Raw genomic sequence first — 20,121 nt, forward strand, 5'->3', positions numbered from 1 at the left:
ATTTTTTTTTTTTTTTTTTTGTAAATGGTTATATCATGTACTTTCACATCATGTGTTTGACATGTATTAATGGGTAGAGAATGTTTGAATTAACTATATACTTATCCTACAGTGCATTAATAATTAAGGGAGTTGCTAGTAGCTAGTTAAGTCTTTTTGTGAACCCTTCTAAAGTGAAGACTATGCTTTATTAAGTCTTTGTTAATGTAGACAAAATTCTGAAGGCCCACAAGTTCCTTTTCACCTGTGGAAATAAGACTAAAATCAACACAATCACATTCCATTAACATACGGTGTGAAAGTACATTTATATGACAATTTGGTTAATTCATGAATTGTTAAGCATAAAAAAACAATGAGTACTGTATTTTCCGAACTATAAGGCACACTTAAAAGCCTTCAATTTTCTCAAAAAATGACAGTGTGCCTTATTATTCAGATCCGCTTATATATGTAAGAAGTCGTAATGTTTTAGTACGACTTTGATAAACTACAAAGCTGCACCGCTTGTAGCATTCAGGCTCAGTTATAGTCGTGCTTTGTAGTGTCACGCAGGACTCTGTGCACGGTGAGTGCACCTGAACGAGTGGTGGAGGCGTTTATACTTGAAGCTTACGTCGGTGCAGTATTCTTCTGGGAGTTTTGAACTGTTTGATTATCTTTGTGATCTCTGACAGAGGGATCATATAAATGCTGATACAGGTGCACCAAAATCGTCCATTTTGAATGGAGCGTGCACGGTCTGCGTGAAGTTACAAAAATTGTGAGGTGCACAACAATGCGCCTTATGGTCCTGTGCACTTTGGCAAAAGTTTGAAAATGGACTGTTCACTGACAGTGTGTCTTGTAATCCAGTGCGCCCTATAGTGTGGAAAATACGGTATGTTTTGGAAGTTATTAGCCTTTATGAGTAAAGCATTAATAAATGTGTTAATTTATAGATTATTAATGATCTTTTCAAGGTTAATTAATCATTTAATAATGATTAAATAAGGTGCAGTTATTATAAGGTGCTACCGATTAACCAAAATAGCTACAACTCCAAGCCTTACTTTTACAAGATGATTTTAGTGTAAAACTCATGAAAGGTGGCAGGTGATAGACATTCATTCAAGCAATGCTAAGACTTTAATATGGCTTCTGTTTTTATTGTAAGCTTGAGCACAAGCCTGGTCTACATTTAGTGGAGATTTTTTTAAACGGTTTTGTAACCATACACCTTGGGGAGATGCATATAACTTACAAATTCATATTTAGAAATCTGCAAAATGTTTTTAGAATGAGAATTAGACATTCTGTCATTAAAACCCAGGACTTGATATTGCTGAACACAGTTGCAAACATACAGTTAAGGCAAACAAAAGACTTATTTTTGTAAGTACTGACTAGACTTCAGAACCACAATGTCTGTAGGAAGAAACTGACAGATGTTTAGAAGCATATGAAGGGTTTTCTGGTGAATTGTAAATCTCAAAGTAATAGGAATCTTTTACATGTTCTTTTTCTTGCAGGACAGGAATCTAGGGATCCAGGTAGGAATGGTGAGGTGAGTACTTTAATGGACAGTTGACACAAAGGCTGATAGGTAGGTAAAACTCATGGCAAGTAATGCTGAGCTGAATTCTCCTTACTTCTTGTAAGAGGAATGAGGTGGTTATTGTTATCAGAAGAGCTGCAGAGGTGGTCACCAGGAACACAAAGAGTCACAACGAAGAACACTGCAGGAGGAGAACAGATAAGGTTTAACGTGGAATTTACGCAAAGAAAACAACGATTCACAGGAGGGCTGAGAACAAATGATCATCAAACAATCTCCAGTCTGGTGTGTCAGCTCAGTCTTAAATAGCAGGTGTCCTCACTAGGTTAACCAGAAGCAGCCATGTGTAATATCAGCCAGAGAATAGCACTATGGCTTTATCAACTGGGCACACTGGAAACTGCATTCACCAAGCTCTCTGCCTGCATAAGGAGGGAAAACAAACCTCTTGGACAGGCTGGAATCCTCACAGTACTCTTAGCTGTAGTTCAGTGGTTAGAGCACTCATCCTCCAATGAGACACTTGGAAGTTCAGTTCCACGAGTATGCCACATGTTGAAGTGTCCCTGAACAAGACACTGAACCCCTCACTGCCTCAGATGTGTGCCCCATTGGCATATGAATGGGATTTAAAACACTGATTAGTCTCTATAGAAGGATTTATTCAGATTAGCTTTGTAAAGATGTAGTAGATGACAAGAATCACTAAGAGGACCTGGTAATTCAGCCACAACACAGTAGTGAAAGGTTAACACTAACCTGGGTGGCAGTGAGACGAAGAGCGAAGCGGGCCAACAGGTGAACGATGATCGCAAGGAGTAATAGAGCGGGGGCAGGCCTTGGTGTTCTCACCAGGTAGGTCTCAGGGACAAAATCAAACTCGAAGTCGGACAGGCAATGGTCGTAACCGGGAAGGCAGAGAGCGAGAGACATAACCAAGGGGGCAGGCGAAAGGTCCAGGTCCGTGAGACAGGCAAGGGCCGAGGTCCAGATATCCGTAGTCCAGCAAAGGTCCGACAAGGGCAAGGCATGGGGGAAAATCCGAGGAGCGAGAACAAAGTCGAGGCACAGGAGATTGCTGGAAAACTACTGGCATTACTGTGTTCGATAATCTGGTACTGGAGGACTGGAGAGGAGGAGAATATAAAGGGTGTGGACCAGGTGTGGGAGAGGTAATCAGAGGGGACTAACAGGTGAGCTGAATGAGACTTGATTAGTGGCAAGACAAGACAGAGCATGAAGCAAACAGACATGATCATCACAGTAGAGTGCTGTATGAATGTGGATGGGTAAATGAGGGCTGTAAAGTGTTTGAGTGGCCTGGTTGGCTAGAAAGGTTCTATTGTCCATTTATCATAGCACTTGTCAGGGTGGTTCTTGTATTGAATGAATGAGTGAGGGACCTGGAGTGTTTCTCTGGGCCAAATATCCTTCCCAGACACTCAAACATTGGAAGTCCTGGCCCCTGTGGTGAACATCTAGGATGTGCAGCACACCAAAGCCAGTTGGTCATCTATAAGATGGGTGAGTGATTGGGTACATCTGGAGGGCATAATGGACTGGATCCAACAAGTTTCATTTGCAACACATGGAACATAGGATGGAGTATATTCTATCCATGGCAAATGTGAGTTCCAAGAAGGTGGATCAGTTGAAACTACACACTTTAGATTGGCCTCTTATTCCTAATTTGCTTGTTTTGTTTGACCATTGGACTGTGAATGAAAAGGGGATGATAGACTAACAGTGGCTCTAATGGCATTACAAAAGGATTTTCCATACCTGGGATATGAGGTAAGGTTCTTGGTTGAAAACATTGTCCATGGGAATACTATACAGCCAAAAAACATGGTTGACTTGAAGCTGAATTGTTTCCAAGGCTGATGAAAGCTTGGGAAAAGGCACATAGTGGGACGCCTTATAGAAATGGTCAAATATGGCCAAAACAGCTGTTACCATCTGAGGGAGATAAGCATGTAACAAAATCCAAAGATGTGACAGACCAGGATCAACTTGGTGTAGGTAGAGGCTAAAGAAGAAGGTTGGTTTCTGGCCACCAACAGGATCTGCGAAGGAAGGTTAATGCTCCGCATACTCATGGATTACAGGTAAATTTTACGAAGGGACATAAAGGCATTTGGATGGCCCTGAGCCACAACCTGGTTTGGTGGACTGTGCTTGTCTTCTACAGTCTGCTGTTTCCCAGAGAAGGACTTCAACAGTGCGGGCAGAAGGTAGGATTGTTTCAGTTGTCTTTGATTTATCATCTGTGGATAACTATTGTGATAAAGCATCTGGTTTGATGGATGGTAGGAGTTTGTAAAGTGAAAGTGGGTGAAGAACATGGACCAATTGGTTTGTTGGGAGCTGAACCATTTTGCAGATTGTAGATAAGCCAAGTTCTTATCATCTGCTCAAGTGAGGATTGTTTGGTTCTAACAAGTACTTTCAGTCTTTCAGGGCAAGTTGTTCCCATTTTCCCACATCATAGTTTCATCCTTCTGAAGGAAAATGCACAGGGATAAGGTTTGCCATCAGGTTTTATGCATTTGGAAAGAACTGCTCCCACCTCTGTATCAGATGCAGCTATTTCAACAACAAACTGCTTCTAGGGGTCAGGATGGATCAGTGCTGGCACAAAAGTGAACAGAAAACCTGAAAACCTGCTTCTGCTTCTGGGGACCAAGAAAATGCTTGAGTCATGGAGGTTAGACTGTTTAAAGGTGAGACTGTGGTTATGAATGAATCGTTTATAGAAATTTGCAAAGCCTGAGAAATGTAGTTGCTTATGTGTAGTAGGAGTCAGCCACATCTCAGATTTTTACCTGCTTACCCTCATTCTTACCAGAAGATCCACATAGGAGGTCTCCAGGAATACCAAGAGTCATAAGGAAGATCACTGCAGAAGGAGCAGAGACAAGGTTTACACTTTGAATTTACTCAGAGGAAATAACAATTGATTACAGGAGCACTGAGACCAAGTCACGTTCAAAAGTCCAACAAAAAATAGTGTGTCAGTGGGTTACCAGAGGGCTGTGCTACAAAGTCTGAGTTTTCAGAATCACAGAGAAGGATTTCTTTGAGCCTGGATAGATCACCATGGTAACAGAGACTGAGCTCATCATCTGCTGGACTGTAGCATCAGGAGTGTCAGGACTATAGCAGAGAGGCCTATCTGAAACAGTATCCATGGGCATTCCTCCACCATCGCTGTTACCCTCTACAACCCTCCTTCACCCCCCTCCACCACCCCTGTAGCTCCATCCCTCCCACCTCCTCTGATGTCTATGTTTAATGTTGTAGTTAAATTAGCTTAACCTATAAATGAATCAACATTAGCATAGTTGAATTGGCTGAAACTTTAGTGAATTAGCTTTAGCAAAGGTGTAGTTTATATTAGTCTGTTCAGCTGAGGTTCTTAAATCATAGCTTAGCTTATGTTAGCTTATTATATCTTGGTTTGGTTCTCCTCAGTTTATTTAAATTTTTTTTAGTATGACTTAGTCGGTTTTATCCTGTCTTTGCTTACTTAAATTTATTTTAGCTTGCTTGGCTAAACTTGTTTAATATTTTGATTTAGCCTTTGTTTTAGACAAATTTAGCTTTTTAAAAAAATTCTTCTGACACCTTTAGTTTGGTACTCTTAGTTAGCCTTCTGGTACCAATAGTTTATTTTAGTTTAGTATATCCTCTTATCATTTCTGATCCATTCAACTGAGGTTTCTAAATCCTGGTTTAATTTATGTTATCTTATTATTAGTTTATTATGTCACTGTATCTTAGTATCCATCTTACATCTTCCTCAGTTTATCTTTAGTGTGAATTAGTATAACTTGTTTTAGATAAGTTGAGTTCAGCTTTTTATATCCTAGTTTCATAGCTTAGTTTTTCATCTGTTTATGTTACTTGTAATCATTTATTTTATTTAGATTATCTTAGCTGATGTTTTAGATAAGTTTAGTTTAGCTTTTTATATTATTGCATGTGTTTTCATGTTAGTTTTGCTATGCATTTTTGTGTTTTTATGTTGTTAAGCACTTTGAACTGCCTTGTTGCTGAAAAGTGCTGTATAAATAAATTAGACTTGAATTGTTGCTCCAGAGCTGGTGATGAGTTCAGTTTCAGTAAGAAGCTCTGTCTGTGAACTGATTCTTTTCAAAATGAGATCCCAAATACAAAAATCAGACTGACAGAAGCATTACAGTTATACCCACTGCTGTAAAAGTTTAAACAAACACATTGTCAAATTTACAAATTTCCCTTTCATTTTAAAAGTCAGTCAGTGCTCCACATTTAGACGGTGATCAAATGCTGGTGTTTTAATTTTCACATTTAACCACAACTAAATATTTTTTTTACAAATATATTTTCATTTTAACATATAATCTATAAAATGTAACTTATAGATTCTACTTTTGAGTAAAATCATTTCATCTGACCAGAACTAATTATTAAAACAAAGTCACATAATTTTCAGCAAACATGATAAATGTTTGAAAACCTGAATCCACCCACACTTTGCACCTTAAGAAGCTGCAGTTAGATTGCAGTAAAAATTGTGTACAGTGTGCAACATATTACTGTCAGAACCATAGTTTAAACTGATCATACAGCCTCTTTAAAATAACATTCAGACAGCTGCTGATTTGATGTGACGTAAAAAGAAATATTCCTTTTCAAACAGACATTGTTTCCCAACATAAATAATGATTCTGTTTACGATCGCGTCAGGTTATATCGTTAGTTTAACTAGTGACCAGCTGCTACAGAGCTAACCAGCAGTTCCAGGCACTGATGTCTGTTTGACTAATTTTCACAAAGCCTCTTACTAAACAATGAAAGCATGGTTTTAACTTACAAAACAAACAATTACATTTTGAACTCTCCACAACATGACGCTGCAGGTCAGAGTCTCTCTGAGCTAACACAGCTAACAGTAGAATAAATCTTCCTTTCTTTAACTTGGAGCAAGAGTCTCTCTTAAACATGGCCAGGAGTTCCACAAGTTTATTTCATTATTTTTAGTTCAGCTTCAGCAACATTCAGAGTGGAGGTTTAGCTGTCTGCCAATTAACAGGTGATGTGCTGACAAGTGCATGTCTGCTGAGATGCGCTCCACTCCCACTCCCTATCTATGGCCTTATATAACACGGAACTCCTCCTTTGCAACTCATCATCACTTCTAGCCAGTTTTTACCGGCTGACTGGTAAGGAACAGACCCAATCACTGCAGTTGTTGCGGTGTGCATGTTTTTCTCCTCCTGTTTTTAATTCACATTTACTTTACTTTCACATTTTTTTACTCAGTAACAGATGGAATTTCAAATGTAGCTAAGTACAATGCTTGAAAGAAAACATATTAAAGTAAAAGTATAGATTTAAAAACTTGAAAAACGACAAAATACACAGAATTCATACTGTATTACAGGAACTCAAGTAAATGAAATTCGCTACTTTCCATGTCTGCACATTTGCCCTCAGTAGCTTTCATGTAATGAGTTAAAGGTCTCTCATCATACAGTATGTTCAACATATAATATATACTGATATTTATAATTATATAATAATATACAGTCTTTGGTTTACAGTATAAACCAACATATAAGCTTTATGTACATGGTTCACGTCTTGTTTCCTGTCTCTGGTCAACTTTTGTGGCAGAGCAACATGTTGGCAACATTGGAAAGACAAAACTTCCTTTCACCAGGAAGAAACCTCCAGCAGACCAGGCTCAGGATGAGCGGCCATCTTTGACTGGGGTTGTGTCGGATAGCATTTCTCCTTTGTTTGGAAAATTACATGTTTAGAAGAAGAAACTGGAGAAATAATCAAAACAAATGAAAGATCACATCTGTAGCTTGTTGGTTTGGAGAAAAGAAAGAAAGAAGGAAAGGGAGGAGAAAAAGGAAGGAGAATAACATAAAATTTGTTGTGCTCTTGGTTTTAATAGATTAAGTAATGATTGGATCATTAATTTGAAATTCATGATGTTTTTTTTACAGCACAGTAGCTTTATGCTTTCTTCTGCTCTATTGGATTATCTGTATGTGGAGTTAACATTAAAAATACAGCATGTTCTATTTACATGTGTTACATCTCAAAGAGAGCTCATGCAATAGATGGACACGTGACCCAAGTTGTTTTCTACAAACTTCATCATGACTTCATTATTGTTATATCTGACCAGACTGTGTGATAAACAGAAAAACAATGGAATGGCCATTCAAAGAGAAAGAAATGTAGGAGAGATACTTTAATCCATCTATGCATTTTCCTTACATGCTTCTCTATTCTGGGCTGTGAGGAGCTGGTGCTTGTCTCCAGCAGTCACTGGGGGAGAGGTGGGGGACATCCTGGACAGGCTGCAAGTCCATCACAGGGTCACATAGGGACAAACATTCATACTCTGTTTTAAAGTTACCAATTAACCTAACATTCATGTTTTTGGTGTGGGGAGGAAACCGGAGTAAACCCACGTGAGCACAGGGAGAACATGTAAACGTCACCCAGAAAGGCCCCAGGCCAGGACGCGGTCCTACAACCTTTTTGTTGGGAGGCAACAGCACTAACCACTATTCTGCTGTGCCACCTGAGATACTTTAATATTGTTTAATATTTGTTTTGTAATTAGCTTTCAATATGTTTGTGTTTTTCTCTTGTTTTTAACTTTTAGATATGACATCTGCACCTACAAGAACAAACCCTGCGGAACCTTAGGTGAGTAGAGTGGAGTTGGTGAATTAATGGTACTCATTGCAAAGTCATAAAGAATGGCCAAAATAAAATCATAAAAAACAAATCTGCACAAGTTTTTTTTCTCATATTGATGGTAATGTGTCCTTAAATTAAAAATTTGTAAGCAAAATTTGTGCATTGCTTCCAACGACCACATTCATCTGTTTACCTACGGAAAAAGCTAAAGTGACTGAAAATAGGTCAACAATGGCAACATTCATAGAAGAGCTGTTTGGCATGGTAAGTCAGACAGTTTTAAAGCATTGGTATGTATTTATGCTCAGCTCAGATATGTTGATTGAAATATGCAGACAAAAATAGGTTAAGTTAAAGCAATAAACTAACTGGTGTAGAAAAGGTTTTGCTAAAGCCCAGTGAGACAGTTGTGTTACTCCAACTTTCTATTTTCTTTGGCATTTAGCAGCAGATTCACCATTATAATCCCTCCTAAACGTCTTCTCCAAGAGTCTAAGCTTGTCCAGTTCTGCCATATTTGTTTACCAGCACAGCCTACAGTCAGCCTAATGTTGGTTAATTATGTGACTCAGCTCCCACATGCTTTTTGAAGGATTGAGCCGAGTGATTCATTTACAGCATATATTGTGTGGACCCACATTTCAGAGTGGAATGTAAGTATATGTATTTGGAAAACTACTGGAGTAATCTCTTCCTTTTTATGTTTGATTCCATAAGTTCAAAAAGTTCAAATAAATAAATAAAAATAAAAAAGCAACTGAAGTTCTATAAACATTTCACTTCCCCTTTGGGAAACTTTCTCAATTCAAAACTGGAAAATGTGGCATCCCAAGCTTTAACGGGGACCTATTCTGCTTCCTTGAACAAGTCAGGATGGGTCTGTGGGCTGTACAAAACATCTTCATTACATTTAATACATAAAATCATTTCAGATATTGAGACCTGATCACTTCTGCCTGTTTTGGGCTCATTTCAGAACGAGCGGTTTTAGGGCTACGTCACTTTTATGCAAATGAGCTGCTGTTGGCCACGCCCCCCAACTAAATGTCCCATCCCAAAACATAAAAACTCTCTGAAGGAATAAACGCTGTGGATCTGATGCACATTTATATGGTTATTAATTCACACACACACAAAAATAGAATAAAATAAGGTCAGGATGAACCCGGCCAGCAGCAGCAGGGTCAGTTTAGTCAGACACCTCCTCCTCCTCCTCCATCAGGGGGTCCGCAGCCTCTGATGGCTCAGCAGTTTGAACATGCATGGACACATGTTCTATACTGCTGCAGACAACAAAACTTTTCCTTTTCCAGCAGACATTGTTCAGCAGTAAAACCAGCAGAATCTTCTTGTAATGAAGTGGGCAGAGTTCCACTTGGGTTGCTAGGTGAGGGGCTGGGCTTGGCTTGGGGTTGCTAGGTAACGGGGATTGTGACACAACAATCCTGAGGTTGTTTTGAAACAGATCGTTTTGCAGAAACCAGAAAACATTTACTTATTGTCAAAAACCAGCTGGATTACTTTTTTTGCACTTGGACTGTTTCTAGAAGCTGTAGATGCCCAAATGGAAGTACAAAAACATGCAAAAAGGGAATTTTCCATAATAGGTCCCCTTTAAAGTACATGCTATTCAGGGGATTTGATTTCATACTTTGCAATAAGTACCTTTAACTGGTAAACTTAGAAGATGATGACTATTTTAAAGTCTGGTTGTCTTTCTTATTCTCCCTCTGGAAAAGGTTTTCATTTTCACATTTGGCCTTCAACATGTCCTCAGACAAATCTTTTTTAGCAGCCTTTGCCGTCACTTTTGGAGAATCCAGACGGCTCCTGTGAGACATAATGAGAAGGATGTTTTCATTTGTGTTATTATAGCTCCTCAGCAGCTCCCCTCTATTGGCTGAGGCTGGAAACCCTGAACCTGGACGGGCCGCAGTCAACTCCTCTCATGGCCTCCAGTTTATAAAAATCCTCCTTCTCTGTCCTTTGCCTCTAACTTTAGTTTGTTTAAGGTGTTTACTCTTCCACTGGACTCAAATGAGATGGAAGGGGGGAGGAAAGGAAGGTAGAAAGAGAAGATAGTGAGGAGGCGGAACTGAAGGAAATTGGAAGGGGAAAAGGACAATTATAGAGAGTGTTAGAGACTGAAGGAGGGAGATAGAGGGGGTGGTGATACTGGGGAGGGGGAGACAGCAAAGCTTTCCTCTCTCTTTCCATCTTATCTCTGCAGAAGGCCCTGCAGGCACCACAGTATATCTTAGAGGGAATATTGTGACCTCAGGGGTGCTTTGACAGATTGATCGCATTCGTCACATTCCCCGGTCGCTTTAATTGCCCCGGCATCTGCTTGGCTTCCGCGTTGTCCCCATCTTCCATTCTCTTCTCCACCTCCCTCTCTTCTCAGAGATCATGCTCTCAGGTCAGATCTTTGGCCTTTAGGGTCGTTGAGTAATCACGGGGCTGGAAATAATGCACAGTCCACGCCTGGAGTTAAGAAAACAACTTTGGAAGCAGTGTGTGTTTATGCTCAACCCACACTCTCTCTCCCCCAACACACACAAACATTCTGAAAGTAATCGTAGAGTAGCCACCCTCCTTCCTCTCCCTCCCTCTGCTCCTTCGTTCTTCACCTTCAGGCTCCTTCTTCCCCTGCAGAAATGGTTTCAGTAACCTCCTGATTTGCGAGTCTATTCTTGTTTAGCCTCTTAGGAAAGAAGATACAAAAGCCATGCCATTTTCAGCGACCAGGCCAAGAGTTCTTTTAGACTGCAGGAAACACTGAAGCAGACTTCACCACCAGACTTAGACTTGTAACAGTGGGCACGTCATCCTTGTCAAAATAATAAAAAAAAACTGTTACTTTTTAAGATTTTTAACTGTAAGGATGTAGTTGAAAGGTTTTATTGCTCAAAGCAATAAAACATGTAGTAGATACAGCAGAACCAAACTGTGATGGAAAGATGAAATCCAATATTTTGGACAATGGTTCCTGATATAAATATATAATATAAACAAAAGTAAAATCAATGCCCTCATTACTGTGTAACAGTCATATTTATATTATATTTTCATAATAATTCTGCATTTAACTGTCTTTAAATAATATTTTCTCCTTGTAGCCTCACTAGTGGAAACAGAGTTATTGGTAATGTCTTATTTTCTTGAAATTCATTCAAAGTTTTGTTGAAAATGTTATGACATAGGGTTTAGGAATAAATATTTGTAACTCGAGAAAACACTGTGGGAATACTGAGTGCTGAATGACAGCTGAAAGTTGCTAAAGTTAAAGTTATATAATTTTGAACAAGCAGAACACAAGCTAAAGCCTAAAAGCATCAAAACATTGGCTAAAAGCTAAGAGAACAGTTTTTAAAATTTTCACAACAGGTGCTAAATTTAGCAAAATTGTATCTAAGTAAGAAAACAGATGTAAAGGCAAAACAGTAACTAAAATATGCAAAATAGATAATAAAATTAGAAAATTGTAGCTGAAAGTATCAAAACAATTGTCAAAACTAAAATCAGAAAACAATTGCTAAGATTAGCTAATAAAACACTAATATTAGCAAAACTCAAGCTGAAAGAAGCATAACAGATGCCAAAGCTAAAATGAGCAAATTGAAGTTAAAACAAGCAAAACTGTAGATGGAAGCTAAAGTTAGCTAAAAAACAAGTAGCATAAGATGGCAAAAATAGATCAAGTATGCTTAAGCAGATTTCATAGAGAACAATGTTTTCAAAGGAATTGAAAAATATCAATGTTTTTGTATGAGAAATTTTATTTTTATCAAAGTTAAATGTTTTGAAAGCTGTAAAGGTTACAAAAACAAAAGTCATAACACACTTCCTAATAACGCTGAACGTTTTGTTTTAAGACTGGTAAATATAGCACAAAGTATGAGCAAGTCATTTGGTTGATAAAAATGTCTGGAAGAAACTAAACTAAACTAAATCTACAGTATGAATGCTGAGTCAGCATTCACACTATAATAATGGAAATAACAAATAAACCCTGTTACTTTCCAATAAAAGAGAAAACATACTGTTGCTATTTTATAATGTTAGAAGAAACTAAACTGGCACTTTACTTATTAATTTAGGCACACACACACACACACACACACACCTGCTTTGTGCTGTTATCCCTCTTGGATTGGTGGATATAATCTGTGAAGAATTACCAGTAGTCTCCTTATCTGACCTGTCAGGCTTCAGATAAAAAGAACCTGCGACACCTGTATTGTGGAGCGTTTTTCACTTTAAACACCCTCTCCCCTCCCTCTTCCTCAACTCAGGTTCCAAAATGAGAAAACCATAGATATTTTCTGACAGGTTTCTGCTGGGGCACAGCATTGGTGAGGGGTTCTTATATTCCCTTTCTTGGCTCACTTTGTAGGCCATCCCTCATTACATCATTTGAAAAGTTTGAATCAAACCCCTGTCTAGACATTTCCCAGGAGTCCCTACAGTTTGCAAAAAAGTTTTAAAAAGTTTGTGATGCTAAACTCAGATTTCCCTGCATATATGTGGAACCCCTGTTTTTACAACTATGTCTTCTCAGAATGCTATGCCTTGACCCTGTGTTTGTGTGTTTGTCTGGTGTGTGTGTGTGTGTGTGTGTGTGTGTTCTAGGCTTGGCCTCAGTAGCTGGAATGTGCGAGCCAGAGAGAAGCTGCAGCATTAATGAAGACATCGGCCTTGGCTCTGCTTTCACCATTGCACACGAGATTGGCCACAAGTGAGTTTTAGGACTTTTAAAGATCCTAATATAAAATATTAGGATTGACATTATTCCCTGATGCAAAATGCAGAGAAGTCAGAGATCCTCAGACTGACTAGTTTTAAGGACATGCTGAATGATTTAAAAGGATAGTTCAGACATTTTTAAGTGGGATTCTGTGGAACAGTTAGCAGACCCTCCAGGGTTTTGGGATGTTGCGATCGCAACTATTAACGCAAAGTCAAGCAAACCCCTCGAAATCGCAACTTTTTGCAACTTTGCCCAAAACACCGCAACTTTAACCCAATATTTATTGTTTCTGAAGTGATTCGCCACCGTTTCTGCGGTCTAGTGTCTTCTTTGTGGGTTTGTGTAGCGTGGAATACAAAATAACACCAGATAACTCAGGAAGAAGACACGTGACGTCACTTCCTGTTAACATCAGAATGCCGGGAGCGTGCAGGAGCAGCGACCGAAGCCAAAATGTGCGCTAATGCTTTTCATTTGTCCACAAAGATTTCAGCAAACCAGTTTCCTCCCCAGCTGCAGCTGTTTTGCACGTCCTGCAGTGTAATCATGGAACATAAACGCATCGACAAACACTTTGTGTCTGCAAAACATGTGAGGAGAGCTGCAGACGAGGGACAATCCAGAAATGCTCATGAATGTCAGTTTATAAGCTATCAAAGTTCTCAAATAAAGCACCTTTTGAGAATGTCAATGTTTTTTGGGAATTATCTTACAAAACTAGGAAGGATTTTTGGTTTAGATATTAAAAGGTATGGTTGTTTATTGATTTTATAAAAAAAAAAAATAGCAACTTTTCATTGCAACTTTTAGGAAAATGTCCCGCAAAATCAGGCATTTTAGCCCACAACAATCACAAAAAATGCCCGCGAAATCCTGGAGGGATTGAGTTATGCACAATTAATATCTTATCTGTTGTAAATAGTTCTTTGAACAACCTCACAGAGTTTGTCTGATGAACTGATGAGCTAACAGCTAAGACAGCTAAAACCAAAGTAGATTATTACGATCTTAAAACAGATCCAGTCTCAAACATTTTATAGCAGTTCATGCAAACATTGTTTTATAAAACATTACAATTCAGTCAGTTTTGCATCATTTGGTATTTTACATGAATTTTTATATTTATTTCCAAATTTAAATGGCAGTAGCAGCAGTTAGCTGTAGCACTTCTTGTGCAGCCTTGGACCACTTCTGGTAGGAGTTTCATAATATTTCTGCCGAAACAATGTTATGATGTAAAACTGATGGAGGGGTTAGTTTATAAAATAGCATTTGCATGAAACAGACATTATTGAAGATTAGAGTTTAAAATGGTAATACCCACTTTATAATTGTCCAAGGCCATGCTTGGACACATCTTATAAATGTTGCATTGATGACCAGGACAAGACTTGCAGAGTGGCAGACCGGGGTTGTGGTTCCCATTTTTAAAAAGGGGTACCAGAGAGATCCTGTTTATGGTGTTCTTAGACAGGATCTCAAGGTGCAGTCATGGAGAGGATGGTATTTGGTTTGGGAATCTCAGGGTCTCATCTCTGCTTTTTGCAGATAATGTGTTTCTGCTACCTCTAAGGCCATGACCTTCAGCGTGCACTGGGACAGTTCACAGCTGAGTGTGAAGCGGCTCTGAGGCCGAGGTCATGACTCTCAACTGGAAATGGGTGGAATGCTCCCTCTGGGTTGGTAATGAGTCTTTGCCTCAGGTGAAGGAGTTCAAGGATCTGGGAGTCTTGTTTATGAGTGATGGTAGGATGGAGCAAGAGATGGATTGCCCATTTGAGGTCTTTTCCGCAGTAATGACGGAGTTCGTTTGGTCAGTCATGGTGAAGAAAGAGTAGAATTGAAAGACAAAGCTCCAAGCTCAGCCTAAGATAAGAGGTAGGGAGCTCTGTCATCCAGGGGGAGCTTGGAATAGAGTTGCTGCTCCTTTGCACCGAAAATAGTTAATTGAGGTGGTTCAGGCATATAACCAGGATGCCTCCTGGACACCTCCCTTTCGAGGTTTTCCAGGCACGTACCACTGGGAAGAGACCTTGTGGCAGACCCAGAACTTTCTGGAGGGATTATATATCCTCTCTGTCCTGGGAATGGCTTGAGATCCCTAAGAGAAGTTGGAAGGTGTCACTAGGAAGAGGAATGTCTGGGTTTCTCTCGTGGACCTGTTGCCTCCACGACCCAATCATGAATAAGTGATGGAAGATGAATGGATGAATGAGTGGATCCATTTAGGAACCACTTGGTGGATTGACTAAATCATTAAAGTGAAGTGAAGTGAAATTTATTTATATAGCACTTTTCCGCAACAAGGTGATTCAAAGTGCTTTACAACACAGAAACAACAATCAGGTACAGAATCAAATACAAATAAAAACATCATAATCAATTATAGAGATACAGAAGTAAAAACATCAATCATGTATAATCTAAATGAAATATAAGATAATCTAAATAAAGTCATGAAACTAAACATATCTAAACATGAGCTAAAAAAGTCAAAATAGTAGCTAAAATAATCTAAATGAAATCATGATAAGTTAAAGCTGAACTAAACAACAACAATTAGGAATCTAACAATCTAATAATATCTAAAATATGAGCTAAGATAAACTAAACAAAACTAAATGTACAGGAAGGCTAACATAAACTGAAACATGATAATGCTAAACTAAAGGTACAAGAGACTATCTAACAGTACCAAAAAGGCCTGCTAATAGCCAACATGAAAAATGCTAAGATAACTAAACTAAAACATGATAATGCTAAACTAAAGGTACCAAGAGACTAACTAACAAACAGTACTAAGGCCTGCTAAACAGCCAACGTAAGAATTTCTAAGATAACTAGACTAAGGTAGTGAAGAAGGGGAGGGAGGGAGTCGGGTGAGAGAGACAAGACAGAGACAACAGAAGGTGTGTGTGTGTGTGTGTAGAGGCAGTGGGAAGCAGTGTGGTGCGTGTTGTATGTGTGTGTGTTTGTAGGTGTGTCCATGAATCACGTCACAGAGGCCATTGTCTTTGATAATATGATGGAATGTTTATCAGCCAGCCCAGAGCAGATCCACAGATGTCCTTAGGCAGGAGGGGGCAGAGCATCTTGTTTACATAAAATCCGGGGAGAAGTTGAAGATAGCTGGCCAAGGCCAGCAAAGGGAGCCAGATTCACATAACAGTAATTGTTTTGGGTCAGGCAGACATGTTTTCCGTCTGCCTTAAAAGTCTTGCTGATGCTTCTCAATGGCAAATCCAAACAGACAAATTCCAGGTCCATTCCACCTGATTCGAGTGAGCAACTTTCTCCAAGATATAACCCATTTCATTCTTGAGTCCCAGAACCGCAATTCAGTCTGCAGTCCTGTAAAAGGATTGTATCCAACTTGCGATTCAGCTCCCGTAACCACACACTCTGAGTGCAGACCGCCGAACCCATCAAACAAATTTGACGATAAGTCAGGTAACTGCCTAATCCAGACAGCAGAAATCCTGTTATCAGAAACCCAAATATGTAAAGATCTTCCACGTCTTCCACTGACAAAATCGACAGACAGACAATATTCCACTTCTTCCAGGAATCCATTGTGTATCCAGGGAATGATGTTCCATCTGGGCAGGCGGGCTCTCCCTTGCCTTGTCTTCTCGTCGAGAAAATTTGATCAGTTGCGTTTTTTGCCAGCTGACCAGATCCATAGTTTATAAATTTTGGAGAATATGCAAAAGAGAGGCTCCGAAAAGAGAGCAGGGTAGAGAGGCAGAGAGGGGGAAGGGAGGGGGGTTCAGGAGACAGAGAAAAGAAACACGTCCGCCTTCCACCAGGAGCAGAGGGAAACAACTCCAATCTTTAAAATTTTGTAGAGGTTCATGCAATGCTAGTTTGCAAATCTTCTCATTACAGTCAGTTTCACATTATATGCATACTTTGATAGAAACAATCTTAAACTACTACTGGAAGTGACTCTATGCTGCACCAAAGGGTTACGGCTAGCTGCTTCTGTCATGATTTGGGCTTCGAAATAACTACAAAATTATATGTAATAACTGTGTAACGTGAAGTTGATAGTGATGTGAAAATATAAATTAGTGTTTGCATTTATTGTTATGAAATTTTAGTGAGTGGAGCTGTTTTAAAATGGCAGTGATATTCTTTGTTCTTAGCTGTGTTCAAACTAGCTATTCAGTCATCAGTCCTGTCAGAGAACTGTTTCTCCAAGCTGAGGCTGTTCCAAGAACTATCAACAACAGGTAAGATATTGATTGCTTCACAAAACTTGACTTCAAACTATCTGAACTATTGTTTTAAGAGACATTTTCACATTCAAGATAAAAAGCTAAGGGCCAATATCTAAAAATATGTTTACGTTGCCATGGCAACTTAAACAGTTTATCAGCATTCATTTGTTCTTTCCACCAGCTGTTGGGTTAACTTCACTCCTTTTTATTGGGGCGGCAGTGGCTCAGGAGGTAGGGGTTCGTCCTGTAACCGAAAGGTTGCCAGTTTGAGCCCCCGCTCCGGCTGTCTCAGCCGTTGTGTCCTTGAGCAAGATACTTCACCCACCTTGCCTACTGGTGGTGGTCAGAAGGCTTGATGACACTGGTGTAATGGCAGCCTCACTTCTGTCAGCCCGCCCCAGGGCAGCTGTGGCTACAGTGTAGCTTACTGCCATCCCATACTACCGTCACAATTAAACTCAACTGGACTTTATGTGTTTATTGTGCCACAGAGCTTCATCTTCTTCAATATTATATGATTATCCATTCAGATTATTACTGCAGCGTGTTGTGTGAAGCTACTGTGACAGGGAGACAGGTCATAAAACCATCAGACAGATTTTTCAGATTTGAAAACCTTGTGCTTGAGTTTTCAAAGTTGCTCTTCCAAGAGCACGAGGTGTGTGCACAGGAGCTAAGTGCTGCAGCAGATACATCAGTGATGAACCCAAGTATGATGTTTCTCTCTGACCACTCAGTAGTCTCCACTGTTTTTACATTTTTGTGTGGCTGTGACTCAGTAATTAGAGCAATTGTCCTCCAGTGAGAGAGTTGGAGGTTTGATTCCTGGCAGGAGTCACATATCGAAGTGTTCCTGGGCAGGACACTGAACCCCTTGTTGCCTCAGATGTGTCCCATCGATGTATGAATGAAGTTTAAAGCACTGATTAGTCTCCGTAGATTGATTTATTCAGATGAGCTTTGTAGAGATTCAGTGCTGTATGAATGTGTGTGGATGGGTAAATGAGGGCAGATTGTGTTGTAAAGTGCTTTGAGTAGCCTGACTGGCTAGAAAGGTTTTATATAAGTATTACATTTATCGCCCTGAAATTTTAAAAGAGCTAGTAAAAGGCAGGTAATCCAAAATGAAACACTCAAAAATGTACAGTAGTGCAGCCAAATTAGGCTGAGTTTTATCATTATGGAAATTTCAAAATCAGAACTACTAGACAGAAATAGTTATAAAAACGTTTGATAATGAGGAGACAATTGATGTCACAAAGACTCATGTCTAGAAGTTTACCAACAAACACTAGAAAATACAAGTAACAAATTTAAGGTTTCTATATACTTTCTTTTTGGAATTGACTTACTTTTACAGACTCAGATTTTTACTCTTTTTGTCAAATTTTCAGCAGTTTTTGACATTTAAGCATTTGTAAATTTACTGTGAATGTCTGGGGTTTTGTTATCTGTCTCTTTTAAATACCATCTTATGCCTGAAAGGTTGCTTACTGTATTTGTAATAATAGAGTTGTGATCTGTATTTTCTAGCCATATATCATACAAAGTGCTACAATTAGAAGTAACATAAGGTTTACTGTCTTGTTCAGAGACATGAAATAAAGACAGACTGTGGACTGCAAACTTTGTTATTAAGGGACAACCAGCTTTATCGCCTGAGTCACAACCAGTAAGAAAACCTGGAAAGCTGTATGAGTCTGTATGCACTCCTGTTTGTTTGAGCATTTCAGTTAGAAATTTTATTCATTATCCTTTATGAAATTCCTTAGATAACTTTTATATATTCTGCTTTTATAATGTATGTGAATGTTTCTGTATAGTTCCTTGAGACTACTTTTTGTGTGACTTGGTGCTATATAAATAAACTGAATTGTTTTCCATACTATCCAAACCTGGAAAATACTAAAACTCAATTCCATACTTTTAAAAAGATTCCTTACCTTTCATGTTTTGTCTTTGTATGTTCTGTTTCTTGTGTTCTGGTCATCATTCACTTCTCCCCAGTTTCTCATTTGGTTATCTGCCAGGCCCATCTTCTCCTGCCTGCAATGATTATCACTCACCTGTGCCCACCTCACTTGATTTGCCTGTGTGCTTAAAACCCGGTCACTCTCTCCACTTCTCTGCTGGCTCATTGCTCTTTGTTCAGGTTCTGTTTGGGCTGTGTCCGGTTTGTCATCCCTGCCTTGTTTTGTATTTTGTTTTGTTTTGCCTAGTTCTTGCTGCTGCGTCAGCCTTAGCTTTCGTTTATCCTTTAGTTAATAAATTAGTTTGTTTATTATGAGTCTACTACTACTCAGGGGTCGAAATTAGAACCCGCCACCGGCCAAATGCGGGTAAATATTTGAAGTGGCGGGTGAATTTGATCAACACACGCCACTGTGGCGGGTTGGCAATTTAAACAGAAAAGGTGTTATTTGTCCTCCTGACATATAGGGGGCAGCAATGAGCTCGAGTTGCTGCTGTTACGTCGAGCCGCGTTCCCCCATCAGATACGATTCCCCTGCGTCTCCGTTCATGTTCAACGCTCGTAACCGCCGCGCTGTGCTCGCGCTGCAAGGGAACTACGGAGACCGTGAAAGGTCAAACAACTTGTTTTGGTGAAGTTAACCCACTGTTTTGCTATCGTGATAGACAGACAGACAGACTCTGTTATGGACAATATAGACTGTGTGGACAAAAACAATTAATAATTAAAATAAATAATGACTTATCTATTAACAGAATTGTTTAGAGGGGCAAATATTTCACATTAAAAAAAACATTCTTTTAGGAATAAAATGTGCTAATATTATCATAATACAGAGGAATAAACACAGTTAAGGAGTTGGTAAATTTTTGTCCCATGTTTTAGAGGGGGAACCGATTATTTCAGACGGCTGAAATATTTGGTTCCC

The 20,121-nt window shown here is 39.2% G+C and overlaps 1 protein-coding gene across 1 annotated transcript in view; it reads left to right on the top strand.

Annotated features, from left to right (window-relative positions):
* The window catches only part of adamts6 (ADAM metallopeptidase with thrombospondin type 1 motif, 6), a 149,748-nt gene that overhangs the window by 23,598 nt on the left and 106,029 nt on the right, over window positions 1–20,121 (top strand). The window contains exons 9-10 of the mRNA XM_025009356.2: window positions 8,211–8,254; window positions 12,881–12,986. Of these exons, the coding sequence (XP_024865124.1) occupies window positions 8,211–8,254; window positions 12,881–12,986 (150 nt within the window). The remainder of the gene's footprint in view (window positions 1–8,210; window positions 8,255–12,880; window positions 12,987–20,121) is intronic.

Source organism: Kryptolebias marmoratus, linkage group LG14 (assembly GCF_001649575.2).
Source record: "Kryptolebias marmoratus isolate JLee-2015 linkage group LG14, ASM164957v2, whole genome shotgun sequence".
Classification (NCBI taxonomy): Eukaryota; Metazoa; Chordata; class Actinopteri; order Cyprinodontiformes; family Rivulidae; genus Kryptolebias; species Kryptolebias marmoratus.